Genomic DNA, 15,471 nt, shown 5'->3' with positions numbered 1-15,471 from the left:
TGCAAAGTATCAGACCTTCATTATTTTTGTAAGAACCTGATTATGGATAACGTTTCCATTAAAGAGCTACCCAGAGCTCTGCTCAAACCCAGCATGAAGTGGGTTCGGAGATCCTGTACTCATTGTCTGAGCTGGTTGAGTCACTCCTCATAACAGCAAAATGCTGAGCACAGACGTAAACCCCATCACCATGGGATCACAGATAAATTACCAGAAACTCAATAAGTTCCTGTCATATTATGACAACTTGTTGTTGTGTCCAGACTGGCAGCAGGTAGGATTGAAAGGTGTCTGAAAGCTCCTTGAAAGAATCTGGGAATCCAAGTAGCACAGGCAGTCTCAGGTAATCTCAATTAATTTATGTACTGAGGAGAGGTCATTCACACATGGTAGTGGAATTCATTCAGAAATTGAAATGACTGGGAAAGATAGCCTCTAATTTGCTGGAAGGACGTTGCCTACCAGAGTGAGATGATGGGACTGTACCATCACGTACATGAAGGTAGAGGAGAAAAGGAGTGTACACCAGAAAGGTGGTAGGCTAGACTGCTAAAACCCTCACCAAGTTTACACAGAAGGGAGTTTTGAGTCCAAATTATATTAAACCTCAACTGCGTCAGAGAAAATGTTCATCCTAATGGGTTCTTTATTGCATCAAAATAGTACCATACCTCATTATTCCATTGTACCAGTCTTATGTGATTGATAATTACAGACATTAGCAATGAGGGTAGGTAATTTGTACAAGCCCTCAATCAATACCAAGAGACATTTTATGGTAGTGTGCAGATTATAACTGTGGCCAATCAGTAAATGCCTTCACACTGTTAAGGGAAAGTAGATCCACAAAAATGGAGAATTATCCTGTTGGTGTAGCAGCATGTCTATAAATTGCCCAATTGGCTCTTTTAATATATATTGTACCCACATATAGCACCCAGCATATAGCTCTCCAGACTCACAGTGACAGAGATGGTGGCAAGCCAGGGATTCTTTTCCACATGTGGCGCCTCATTATACTGCTTTGCCATCCCACACATGTCCATGACAGAACTGTCCTCTGTATATGGGTAAAAAAAGGAAAATGGTATTAAAATGGAGGTTGTTAGACCTGGACCTCTCTCTCAACTTTTTACCTTCACTGCTACTGTTTTGCCGAATTTGTTGTTGTTGACCTTAGGACTGCAAACTTTACCCCTGCTAACTAGCAGTAAAGTGTGCGTGCTCTCTAAACATGGTGAAAATGCCTTACACACAATTGGCACATTTAATTTACATATAAGTCCCTAGTCAAATGGTACTACATGTACACGGGGCCAGTAAATTACATGCTACTGATGGATTGCAGCACTTCTTGTGCCACGTACTTGTGTAGCCCTTCAAACAGGTCTCAGATCTGCCATTGCAGCCCATGTGGGCAGTTTTAAACTGCCATTTCTGTCTGGCACAATAAACCTTTTTCCTGGCCTAAACCTTCCATTTTAATACACAAAAATCCCCTCTACGGGGGCCTAAACAGCTTATAGGCAGGATGTATTGTATTTAAAGGTTTTACATGTACTTTTACATTTTACATGTCCTGGTATTGAAAAACTCTCAATTTTTTTTTTTTATATTGCAAGGCCTACCTCTCACATAGGATAACACTGGGTTACCTTATTACATGTAATAAGTGCTAACTTTTGTTTGGGAGCAGGTAGGAATGTCATGTTTGGTGTCTGAGGAATTATAATTTGAACCCCCCTTAAATGGTAAAGTTAGATTTTAAGCAAAAATTCTGAAAATACCACTTTTAGAAAGTTGGCACTTTCTTGTCCTAACAATTTGATGCTTGCAGCCTGTATCCTGGGTAAAGTGACTAGCTGTAGTTGGCACTTGGCGTTTGTGTATTCTTCCCAGACAGCATCACAATAGAGGAGCTGTATGTTTGCAGGACGGGCCATCGTAGCTTGATGGGATGGGGGTTGGAGGTGTACCTACTACCCTTGCATTTCAAAGGTCCTGACCCAGCTCACACACAAAGAACATTAGTCTATTGTGCCCGCATACGGACTGGGACCAGGGCAGTGAGGCAGGAAATTCCAGACACCTCTGCAAGAAGAAAACTCCAGCAGCTTCTTCCACTTTAAAGAGGGCACCGGGTATCAATATAGGACCCTCAATCCCACTCTTCAGTACACTCCTGGACCTTGGGATATTACAGAAGAAAGACTGCTCTGCTGCCAGAGGACTGCCCTGCTGCTTGAAGCCTGACCTGCTGTCTGAGAAGGAAGACTCGATCTGCTCTCTGAACACAAGCTGAGTGACACCAAGGGCCAGCTGAATGACCACCTGTTCTGAGCTACAGGGACACAATTCCCCACATAGCCTATATTTAAAGATACTGAAGAAGTCTTGTGCACTGCCTGTCCAACTGCATACGACTAAGAATTCTCCTTTTATGGCCCACTGCTTTCTCTCAACACATTTGCTGACACTTTCCTTAACACACTATGAACTTATAGTATAGTGGTCCACCAAAGGTTTGTCAATGGCTCAGCATCTTTTTTCACCAAAGGAGCTCCTACCTTCGAAGCCGTTCTTGCTCCCTAGCTAGCAGTTGCTTTGATGAAAACAGTGTCGATCAGATGCAGTTCAGTGTGCTACGGTGGACCAGACAGGATTTTTTCTTTTCTGAAGCTAAATTCCCAAAACAGGGGTATTTTTCAGAAAATGAAAGATCAATGTCCATGATGAGCATGACATTTCTCCAAGTATCCGGGGTACATTTTGTTTACGTTTTCCTGTCTAGGACAACCATGATGCACATGGTGTGCATGGTGGACCTGGACTGGGGAAAAACATCTAACACAGCAGCAACCATATAAACTACCACTAGACACACAGAGAGGCCTCCCTGGGACAACTGGGAGAACCAGCATTGCCCAACCTCTAAAGGAGATTGGGGGATGCAATGGCTGAGCTGATTGGATATTTGCTATTTTTAGATGGATGACCTGTTACCGCCTTGACCTGAATGAAGCCCTAGATCTTACTATGGACTATATCTGCTCTCTCATTATAAACCTTTGTACTGTCCTCTCACAGATCTTTCTATATACAAAAATCATTCACTCTAGGGCTCCATACAATTCTTGATTTTGCCCAATTGTGTGCTAATACTGTGCGGTGTATAATGCTTTCACACTGGAAGTGACCTCTTTCCTTGAAATTCAAATGTTCTTATGAAGTATTGGAGCAGTCCCCCATGTTTCACCTGATTACTCAAAAAACTGGATAATAAGGAACAGCCCATTAAATGTTCAAGTTTTGTTTCGGAATCCTTTAGAAAGCCCATATTTCTATGATTCCTCCAAAGAGCGAACCATGTCAGATAATTTCTGTGCTGTTCATCATCTGTTACGGTCAAATCCAATGCAAATAGAAATTATGAGATGGTTTTTGGAAGGCCTGCAATCTGTGAACAGACAATTTACTTTTACTTTTACCATAATACCCCATGCTAAAATGATGTGCTGTGTAAAATATAAAACAAAAATCATAACTTCCACTCTAAAATAAAATCCTATTAAAACAAATTTGAGGTTTTAGTATCAAGCTGCAAAAATATTGACTGCAGATCCCACATGACCTTCTTTTATGAGCAGGTTGATGAGTCCAGCAATACCACGTTGAGGAGTCCTGGATCCACCATGTGCTCAAGCCCTAGCCTCAAGATGGCATCTAATTGTGCTAATGCTGCAAGAGAAAGGGGCTACGGGACACAAGTGGCCCAGCACCAAGATATTTTAGGGAGACATATTTCACAAGAGTGTCTGGAGGAGTTTGCGTTGCTCATAATGAGAACATTCAATGACATACAGGAGCTGTAGAAGGTCTTTCTCATCTCACTGTTAGAGGGGTTTTGAAGGTTGCTGAGGTAGCAGCTTTGGGAAAAGGAGCTGATGCCACATCAGGATATTGGCCTGGCTAAGACATAACGTATGACCAAAGTCTGTCTATCAGAAGCAGAGTAAATGTTCAGGGTGCCAACTCCACCTCCAATGAATCAGAAATGAGTGGTGCCTTTAATTTAAATTTTGTGCACATTCCCTATTATGATGCAGTTCAAAGAAAGTTAACGAGAGGAGCCACAAGAGAAACTAGTATACTCCATACTTTATTCCCTTACAACACTGTAGTGCTATATTTGGATACTGAGGGCCATGCCTGGCAAGTTTTGTCTAGGGAGAGTCTCCTTTGTATCATAATGATGAGATGGTCAAACCCCTGAAAAGACACAGAAAAGCTGTACCACTTGAAGGCACTATGGAAGAGACAAGTCTCCAAACTAAACCACAGAGTGACGAAGCTATGAAAAGAGTCTAGGCAAAAAAGATCTGCTTAAAAAATCCATTTTGCTTTTCAGAGTTGTGCTGTCAAATCTATCAAGCCGCTTGAAAAGGAAGTGAAACTCCTGGAGAACACTACTAGAGCATCTAGGCAAAGGATCCAGGTGCTCTCACCAATCTCAAAAGTGGAGGTTGTTAGAACACTGATTTGTCACTTTCTTCAACCAGAGTGTCTGGGGAGGGCAGTGCACAGTTTATGGATGTAGGTGTTCACTGATGTCCTGCTCGAGGCTTTGACCACCATACTGCTGGAGCCCTGCCCAAGCACAAGCAGTCATAGGCTTTCAAGACGTCTCTAAATAATAAAATCATAATTTTCCTTGACATGAGTTGTGAAACACTGAAATGGAGAATTGCAGAAAAAATAGATTGTTCAGAGTTGGCGAGATGCCTATCTTTACTCAGCCAAAGACAGCAAAATGTTCCCTCTGATCAAGATCAAGAGAAACAAACATGACTGCTCACAGCGGCTGAGGAAAGCCCTGAGGCTTGACGCTGTGGTTTTCAAAATTTGTGTATAATGTTCTACATCATATCTGATTGGAGCAAGTAGGGACTGCTAATCACTGTTACCCCTCCTGAATCAAAAATACTAGTGAAAGCCCGGGCTAATCACCTCTTAAAGGTGATGGACAAATTGGTGGTCCCCGGTCAGCCAGAATTCATGCCATGTTGGGCCACTAGACATAATATTCACAGGCTGCTGGGCTGCCTAGCGCGCTGTGATTGAATTGCTGAGCCAATGCTCCTCTCCCTGGATGCCGAGAAGGCATTTGACTCTGTGGATTGGCCATATCTCATGGCCATTCTCCAGAAAATGGGGCTTGAGGGAGGTTCTTGTCATGGACGAGGCTCCTATACCAAGACCCATTGGCCAGGGACTAAGTGAATGGAGCTTTTTCCAGGGAGTTTCTTCTAGGCAGAGGCACTAGACTAGGGTGCCCCCTGTTGTTGGCGCTGGCGATCAAACCGCTGGCATGCTGGTTGCAAACAGATGCGCTACTGCATGGGTCATGGTGGGACCCTGATTGGGAGGATGGCAAATCCCTATAAGCGGATGATCTCCTGCTTTAACTGGCTGACCCGGATCCCTTGGTCCTAAGGGTGCTGGAAATCTTGGAAGTGTTTGGCTCCCATTCAGGCCTACGCATTAATTGGTATAAGTCTATTGCATTTCCGCTATCTCGGAAACTGAGGGTGATCATTAGCATGGCAAACCCAGGGGTTCAAGTACCAGAGTATATTCATAATAAAAGATCATGATATATTCCTGGCGAAAAACCTGGACAAAAATTCTGAACAGTCTGGGGGGTGGGTGGGGTGTGGATCTCCAAGAATTGTGTGGGCATACCTTATGAGTAAACCACTTAAAAGGGGATTGCTCTCCCTGATCTCCAATTATATTATTGGGCCACCCAACTTCAGACAACCAAAGACTGGGCCTCTCGATTCCAACAGGAGCTATCGATGATAACTTACAGGAGAGCAATGGATCTGGAGGGTGATGCCCTGCATTTTTACTATAATAGGAGACTACCCACCCTACCAGCACCTAGCAAGTGGTGGTTGAGACAAGCTATAAGGCCATCAGCACCCTGGGTTGGAAGAGTAAACTGACAGTGGAACCCCCTTGTGGGCCTCCGATAAACTCACTATGGGCGATGAATAGCTATGCAAAAAGGGACATGATAGGGATCTCCAAGGTATGGGACATATGGAGGGGATAGGAGCTTCAGGTCCAACACACACTCTTCTGAGGACAATACCTCAGATACCAGTGTCTGAACCACTTCCTTTGCCCACATGTGGAGGCTCTGATAGAGGCCCCAGATGAATCCCCCTGAGACTACAGAGTGATGGGGGCCCTTCTCACTTGAGATGCGGTGCCCCGCCTATTCTCGACCCTACTACAAAATAGTATTCCTCCATTGAATCAAATCAATCAATCAATCAATCAGGGAATTTGTAAAGTGCACTACTCACCCGTGGGGGTCTCAAGGCGCGGGGGTGCTGCTACTGCTCGAACAGCCATGTCTTGAGATGTCTCCTGAAGGTAAGGAGGTCCATAGTCTAACGCAGGTGGGTGGGAAGAGTGTTCCCCTGAGGGAGAAGTGGGAGGGAAAGTTGGGAATACTAGAGGATGACGACTGGGGCATGGCCTGGAGATACCACCAAGAAGCAGCCATTCGGGACGATTTTCAGTTTCTTCAATTGAAGCTGCTCCACAGGGCATAACATACCCAAACAAGACTTGTCTGAAAGGATAAGACCGAATCAGACGGCTGCGCACCAAGCTGCTGACAGATGGGAACACTACTCCACACTATGTGGGAATGTCCATTCCTCTGGAAATACTGGGTGGGAATAGGGAACAGGCTCTCGAAGGTCTTTGAGTACAATCGAACTGACCACCCAGCTGATAGCTTTGGACATGTGGAGTGACCAGTCCCTTGACAGATATGCCTTGGTCTTTTGAAATACAGTTCTACTGGTAGCAAAAAGAGACATCATCAGAATGTGGGGGAGCAACGAGATCCCGAAACAGAGAAGCTGAGAGGCCAACATAGATTGGTGCATGCCCTACAAAATATGGTATACAAAGCACATGGATATCCTAGGAAATTTGATAATGTGTGGGGATCCTGGAGATAAGCCATGGATGACTTGTCCTGAGGGAGAGGAGCAGGTTGAGATGCAAGATGGGCCGGGGTGGCAGCTGAGCTACATTGCTGACATTAGGTATTGGGATGCTCCAAAATGTTTTTTTTTCTCTATTAATCGGTTCTTCACAGTTAGATTGGTGCCCTGAGTGATTCGTTCTGTATCAAACTATGTAATAAGCCTCAAGTTAAAGCTGTACTTGTTGCGGTAGGGTGGCCACTCTCAACCCAGTTGTCTAAAAACCAATAATGAGATATTTAAAAATTGACTGCATGAAAAGTCGTCTTCAATCTTAAAAGCAGTCCTTAGTACCCAAATGGTAAAGAATGATTTTTGGGAATGTCCTTTTCTATAAGCTGTAATCGTAACAATATGAACTTTAATTGAAGAATACTGTAGCTTACACTTGACCTGCAGAAGCAAATAAGGTACTAAAACTTATTCTTGACAAATAAAGGGATCATGGCCATTGTTTAAGCACCATAAAACAGATCTTTTCCATTTGAATTCATATGATGCTCCGATGGATGAAAGTTTGGCCTCCCAAAGAATGGTTACATAATCTGGTAGTAAAGTCAAATGGGCACATGTTATATATTATATGTTATAAGGCTGTTTTTTTTTATTTCCTATTTATGTTCAAATGCACTCCCCTGCTGCTGTTGCTGTGCCAGTACTGGAATGTGGATAGAGGAGTCAGTTTTCCTTCGGACTGGCTAGCGTTTGGCCAGTTGGTACTGTGCTGCCTAATAAAGGATTATCTGTATCCTTTCTTTGCGGACTTGAGACTTCACACCGCATTATATGAGTCGGGAGCCATGCGCCCAAGTTCAATGAGTGTCCGCTGGGGAGGAGAATCCGTCCATGCATTCTGGAGAGCAGGTTTTGTAGCACATCATCTTCTTGTAGGGCTTGACAGATGGGTGAAGAAGCTCTGGGTACCACCATCGTCTTGGCTATTTTGGCCTACTGAGGTCATTGACGCGCTAGAGTGTCTCAGTGTAAATAACGGAATCACAGGAACAGCATGAAAAACGTTTTCTGACCAATTCAGACATTTTTGTTCCATGCCCTTGAAGCATAACATAAGGATTTTGAGCTTGTTTTTAACGCAAAGAGGTCTGTATCTTGGAAGTCATAGTCTTGGAGACAATCAAATGAGATTTCTTCTTGTGGTTTAAGTTTGTGACTTTCTTGAAAGTACCTGTCAAGAAAATCGGCTTGATGATTCTGTAATCCTGGTAGGTGAATTGCTTTGATCGGCAACCCTCTTGCTAGTAACCAATGCCAAATCGATTGGGATTATAGCGATACAACTTGGGCCCTGGTTCTGCCTTGTTTTTTTAGGTAATCCACTGTTATTTTATTGCCTGTTTTGACTAAAATTCTGTTCATTTTCAATGATAGTAGGGAGGTTCTAGGGGCTAGATGAACTGCTTTCATTTCTAGTACATTTATTTAGTTTCCCTGACCACAGCCCTTGAATAGTTACATCTTGAAAATGTTCTTCCCAAACTGTGAGAGAAGCATCTGTGACAATCATTTAGTTTGGAAAGGCCTCATGGAAGGGAATGCCTTTTGGGAGATTCATTTTATAACACCACCATTTTAGTGATTGTCGCTTGTACAGAATGACAGCCTGTCCTCCCAGTCATCTTTCCATTGGGACCACTGATCCTCTAGCCACTGTTGTAGTGGTCTCATGGAGAGACGGGCATTATTGCAATATGTGACTCCATATAAGTAAACACATGGACCCCAAAAGGGAAGAGATCTGACAAGGTGTAAGAAATGGTTTGAGTGGTAACTGGTGACATTTTAATAAAGATGCTAGATACTCTCTTCTCTGCAGGACATACTTCTCCCTTTTGAGTATTTAGAGTTGCTCACAAGCAGCTGATGTAATATTTTGGCTATTGTGTTGAAGTTAATTTGTGTCTGATGTGCAGACTGTGCTGCAATCAATCAGCCGACCACATTTGGATAAATGTAAAGTCTTTTCCATTGAAGATGAACTGCTACTACCACGCACTTAGAGAGCAACCTTATATTGAAAATGGTTCTTTCCAACGCTGAACCTGAGAAACGCCATGCCAGCATTCTAAATCTCTTGTTTTTGATCTATTTGTTTGCTGGTCTTCCTTACAGAATTGCTCTGAATTCTTGTATGGGACCTTTCATGGGTATCAACAACTATCTGAAAGTTAAGGGGCTGATTTAAGAAAAGTGGAGCTGCACCCAGTGCAACGCCACTTTCCTTGCACTCCTTTGTGCCCCGCTACCACCACCATGTGTGCACAGTATTTAAAATACGGCACACCATGGGGCAGGGTAGGGGGCAATAGCGTCAGAATTCCTGACACTAATGATATACTCTGCAGGAGCAGTGTCTGGTGGAACCAAGGTCATGTCTGCAGTTGTACGCTGCATCCACATGAATACCTTAATTTCTGCTCAATCACTTTACTCAGTTCTTGATACCTGTGTAGATGTTTTAAAGTGAATACAGGAGACATGATGTGAAGTTGTTTTAATATTTACAATTTTTTAACTGCCTTATTAGGTACGCTTAAAGCAATTTACGTCTATGTCTGTCAGATCTCAAATGCACCATTTAGTATTACCTAAAAAAGGAACAAATTCCTGTCTCTTTAATGAAACAGATAAAGTGACATCACAGGATGTTGCATCTGTCCTGCCTTTCAAATTCCAAAGGGGGTAGTGTTCTTTGTATTGCTGAAAGGCCAGCAATGCCTGTCCCATAGCTCAGTCAATCTATTTGAGTACCCTTCTCATTATTCACCTATCTATGTATCTATGAAGCACCATTAAAGGCTCACCTATCATGGTGTTAAAGGTCTTCTGGAGATCTTCTATGTCCATCAGTTTGAAGATGTGAACCTCGTTCGGCTTTTTGGAAGCTAGCCCGTTGATCTCTTCATCACTTACATCATCACCGAGGCCAAACACATACACATCTAGGGTAAACACAGTTCAGGTATTTAGGTGATGTTTTTGAGTTTTGTTTGACAGATGTATACATGCATGGCAAGAAGGAAAAACTGGCATACATACAAATGGGAGTGAGAGACAGAAAGAGGGGAGACCAGGAAACAGAAAGAGAGAGGCACTCACAAAGACAAAGAGGGGAGACAAACATACAAAGAAGAGAGACAATGAGAAAAATAGAAGATAGGCCTATAGATAAAAGGGGTAGAAATACATAGAGAAAGAGGAGACAGCTATACACACAAAAAAGAGAAAAACATATAGACAAAGAAAAGAGACAAATACAGAGAAAGAAGAGAGATTACCATATAAACAAAGAATGGAACCAAGCAAAAAGAAAGAGTGACAGTAGACCTATGGACAAACACAGGAGAAACACATACACAGAAAGAGGAATCACAGACATTTACAAAAAAATAGGAGAAAACATATAAATATGAGTGGGAGTCATCAGTACTGTCTTTGTAAATCATCATGATATCAACGATGCCCTCCGCGTATGTGTTGGGAAGGACCTTTCCTTTCAGCAATTGGTCTTCTTCGGGCTGGGCTTGAGCAACCAAGCCTTAGTCCAGGATATGGAAGGATCTCTCCTCTTCCATTGTGTTTTTTTAAGGATGGATTTGCGAGTCAATTTAGTGCTTATGATTGCCAATGAAGATCTCCTAAAGGAGAGAGAATGGTATCTTACTTTTAATTCTAGTTCTCCTTCAGAGAAACCTTAATTGAAATCATAAGCAACCCTCACTTTTCCTAGTTCGGAGGGACAAAGATAGTTAGTAGCTTCTCAAGATTAGTGTCCCTTGACTGGCATATTAAAACAGAGCAAACTGCTACTTGCTTTTGAAATTGGTTGGACATAATTATCTACCTCTAATATATGCATGCCAGTAACCACCAACAGAGCCGAGAAGATATACAGGAGTGATCCTCCCAGTACTAAAAGTGCTAGATCATTGTAGCAGAGACTGGACTAACTAACCCAAGCAATTACAACCACTGCATAGCCTTCCCAAGACTATTGGTGGAGCTCATGGGTGTACAAAAAAGCACATGACCCATGAAACTATAATGAATCGCTCCTCCGTCCTCCATTATTAATGGAATAATTTTCCAAGCTTGGGGAACTACTTACAGCAGCCCCATAAACTGCTCCAGAGTAGTATGCATCCGGAGCACAATGCTACCCAAAGCACAATGCACCAGAAACCAATGTTTCCCTGTGTAGCAAAGGTGCCACTAACCCAAACACCAGCAAGGAAGATAGTCTTCTGCTTACCCACTAGCTGGGTAGCACATAGCAGCTGTAACTGGGATTCACTGGGTCTTTCACACCCCTCAGCACTAGTGCCACTACACCTCCTGCACAGTTTTTATGCTCCTGGATATTTTCCTACCAGAGCCCCTTTTCAGATTGGCAGGCAATGCAAATTATCCTACCAAGTGAACCAAGGTTCATGGTTAAAAATTGGTGATAAACCAATTGTTGCAGAAATAACGCTGACATATAGAAGACGAGGAGTGCTCTACCAGTGTAGTTTTAAAGATGCTATGAATTTCATTGCCCCAGCAGTGTCCTATATTGAGAAATGCGACACTGCATAGGGCATGCACAGCCACTGCTTAATTTGTAAATGAACATGTATCGGGGACAAACTTTTTTTTCAGAAGCTGTACTGTTGAAGATTGGGGTTCTGAATTCCAGCGCTGCATAGTCTTGATTTCACTTCATACCCCTTTAATCCACCACCAGACACCTCCTGCCTCTTTATCACACTCTTGCAGTTCCCTTTTCACCCCTGCTTTCCCCCTTTCGTCACTGTTTTCTCATTTTTCTTTTCCTCCTCCTATCCCCCATGTGTGTTTCTCTGTGGATCAACGTTTATATGTCTACATTATCCTAATCTCTTCAACTCAATTTCCGTAAAAAAAGGTTTGTGACTGAGGTGTTAAGAATATGTGACCTTTTTTATAGCATTTTTTATTTTCCAATGTTAATTTGGGCTTTTTAAAAGTAAATTCAAGTAACTGGCAAACATTGCCTGCTTCATAAACTGCAAAAATATTAAATGTCATATGTGAGAATTTGGCATTCCTGACTAAGGTGGAAACTAAACACAAAGTAAGATATATCTGAAAGAAGTGCTCCTTGATTCAGCACATGTGCAGGACTATTCAGTGCTTATGATTTCAATGGAGAAACCTTTCTTTCTCTTTCAGGGAAACGTCATTGATAATCCTAAGTACCAAATAGACTAACAAGCCCATCCCTCAAAAAGCCAATGAAAGAGAAGAGAGGTGATTTACAGAGGCAACTAAACAAGGAGATTCCTCAAACAGGGCTGTCCTGCTTTGGAAGTTGTCCTAGGATCTGAATCATAGACAAGAATGTCTAGCAAAAGAATGAACAGAGCACCATGTGGCTGCCTAGCAGATGTACCTCTGACAGAGTGGTCTGTTGCTGTACCGGTTAAGGTTTTGTTTACCGTCTGATAGCATAAGAGAATGGAAAAAACTATCCTTCTGACCAGGTGTTTTGTTGTGGCTAAGCATGGATGTAAAGGATCACCATTTATAAACAACTGTTTATACTCATGAATATTTTTAGCTTTTCAGGGTAGAATTTCTTAACTCTTCTCACATCCAGTGTGTGGGGAGACTTTTCTGGTGGAGGTTCTGAAAGAACGTTGGTAATGTAATGGTTTAGTTCACGTAAAAATCCGAACCACCTTAGGTAAACATTTTGGATGAGCCCTCATGACTACCCTGTTGCTATGAAAAACTATATAAGGTGCATGGGAACATAAACCCTGTTTCTCACTAACCCTGGGTGCTTATGTAATTGACACAAGGAATGCGGCTTTATAGGGTAGGTGTTGTAAGGAGGCTTTATGGATTGGTTCAAAGGTGAATGATATGTTGTGACAGAACAGTGTTCGATTCCCAGGGAGGAGATGTTCTACGTATTGGAGGAAAAACGTTTTTAATGACTTCTAGGAAGTCCTTAACCACTGAGGTTTGTGAATGACATTTTCTATAGGCAGTAATAGCTGCCAAATGAATCATAAGTCAGATCTGACCAAATGAAGTAAATATATAAGTAAAGCTTCTTCTTGGAAGGTGGTTGAATCAAAGTTGTCAGAACACCAAATAAAAACTCTCTTTCATTTGAAGGAGTAAATAGACGTTTAGCTTCTCTTACAGTGTAATTGAGGACCCACTTGTGGTTTCCGTGAATCGATCTGCTTGGGGAGTTCTGCACTCCTAGGAGATGGGCTGTAGTGAATAGCCTCTGGCTGTTAACCAATTCCATTTCAGTGACAAGGATCTTGACCTCATTCCTCCCTGCTTGCTCAAATAGGACATAATTGTTATGTTGTGAGGGTGTCCATCCTGAAGGAGGAAAGTAAACACTTCACAGCCAGGTGAACAACCCTCTGCTCCAGCAGATGGTTATGGTATCTGATTGCTTCTGAAGACCATGTTCCCTGAACATAGGCACCCTAACCCTTAAGGGAGGCACTGATCACTACCGCCTAGGTTGTATCCGTTGGAAGAAAATCCATGTCAGAGCACTCTGGTGTTAGAGGTAGCAACTGTGTGACAGTGAGAAAACTCCAGTGTTAGATATTAGGGCTGTGTAACAGACAGAAAGCTTGCCTCCATCATTTGATGGAGTGGTGTGCTGCATTAAAGCAAAGAGCGATCTTGTCCTCCCAGTTGTTTGAGAACTGATTCCACTGGCTCTTCAGACATTCCTGTAATGGCATCATATGTAGGTGTGTGGAACCAAAACAGCTCAAGATGCCATGGAGCCTAGTAGAGATGGCACCTGCTTCACAGTCAGATGGGTGGTTTTTAACAGATTGCAGCATTTTCATATGTATGGTGTGGCACCCTAGACTGAGTCTAGACAACCCTTAGTGATAGTGATAGGTGTCCAGATAGCTCTCTAGAGGTAGCTGAGGCGAGCAGCTCAAGCTTATCCAGGAGGAATGTAAAGCACTTGCAATACCACAGTAGGCAGAGTGTAACTCACTCACAAGAAAGAATCACACAAGTGTGGCAAAAATAAAATATACTTTATTACAGCACTACTACTAAGCTAGCATTGGTATATCTCCCTTTGGAGATATCTACACACAATATATACACAAAATAGCCATCAGGAATAGCATAAAAATACACAGGGCTCTAGGGGAGGGCCAAACCATACACTAAAAATGTGGAATGTGAAATAGTGACCACCAACAAGGTAACTGTGGTAGTTAGCTAGGGGCTGGGGCAGTTAGAAACACAAGAGTAAGTACAGTAAGTGTCCCCAGCAACCAGGTGCAAGGTAGTTACCCACCCAATTGTCCTATAGACCCAAAGAGTAGTGATTGAAGTTTGGGGAATTCAGGACTTTTCCCAATGGACCCAGAGGACACCAGCAGGGAAGAAGATGGATGGAGAGTGCCCCCACCCGAGGATACCCAGAAGACAGAAGTACCTTTCCCAGGGACCTGGATGCAGAGGGGAGAAGGGACTCTCTCTGAAGTCTGTGGATGCCTCGTATTGTCTAGCTGCGGTTACGACCCGTGGACCAGCCAGTGGAAACCAGGGACGGATTCCGCATGTGGAGGACCTGCAAAGGAAGGGAACAGGGTCCAGCACCCTTGGAGGTACCCAGGTGGTGCAGGTGGCAATGCCCACCCTCCTGAAGGTGAAGTCCCTGCAAGTCAGTGGAAGAAGAAGTCCAGCTGCAGGGTCCAGGAGCTGCAGAAGATCCCAGGAGTCACCTATGAGCTGTCCCTCAGAAGGGTCACTGACCAGCCAGGACACCAACAAGCACTGGAAAATGCAAACAGGAGTGGCAAAGTAGTTTGCAAAGTTTTGAGGACCAGCAAGGTCCAGGAGGGGGAGCCAGAGGTGGTCCTCAGCACAAAGAAAGGCCAACAGAAGTCGATGGAGCCCCAACCAGTGACCCACAGGTACTGGACACAGGGAGGCCTTACCAGCTCAACAAAATAGAAGTCTCACGTCGCAGGAGTTGCAGGGCAAGGGATGATCCTTACACTGCAGAGTGCTGGAAGCCGGGGCTTCTTGAAGCCTGACGATCTCCTGGAGGAAGAGTCAACAAGCCTTGGCAAGTGCAACAGTCGAGGTGCACAGGGGTTCTAGTCCAGTGGCAGGAGCAGCATTCCACAGTCTCCCAAGTTGGCTAGAAGACAAGCAGGACCCAGAGGAGGCCACAGACTCACCACCTGTGTTGCAGAGTCGTTGGATGTCCGTGGGGCAGAGGACCCCACCAGCAAGTCAACGTTGTCTTGAGGTGCCTGCAGTTGCAGGGGAGTGAGTCCTTTACTCCAAGGAAGATTCCTTTGTGCTTCCTGGTGCAAACATAGGGGGTCATTACGACCTCGGCGGT

General features: G+C 43.5%; 1 protein-coding gene across 1 annotated transcript in view; it reads right to left on the bottom strand.

The window, feature by feature from the left end:
* The window catches only part of LOC138299144 (complement factor B-like), a 212,219-nt gene that overhangs the window by 79,583 nt on the left and 117,165 nt on the right, over window positions 1–15,471 (bottom strand). Inside the window, exons 10-11 of the mRNA XM_069237203.1 lie at window positions 9,893–10,030; window positions 963–1,060 (exon numbers count right to left, since the gene is read on the bottom strand). Coding sequence (XP_069093304.1) covers window positions 963–1,060; window positions 9,893–10,030 — 236 coding nt within the window. The remainder of the gene's footprint in view (window positions 1–962; window positions 1,061–9,892; window positions 10,031–15,471) is intronic.

The sequence above is a fragment of the Pleurodeles waltl genome, chromosome 6, assembly GCF_031143425.1.
Source record: "Pleurodeles waltl isolate 20211129_DDA chromosome 6, aPleWal1.hap1.20221129, whole genome shotgun sequence".
NCBI classification, from domain to species: Eukaryota; Metazoa; Chordata; class Amphibia; order Caudata; family Salamandridae; genus Pleurodeles; species Pleurodeles waltl.
The sequence above is the reverse complement of the archived record's forward strand: the minus strand, read 5'-3'. Positions and strand labels throughout refer to the sequence as shown.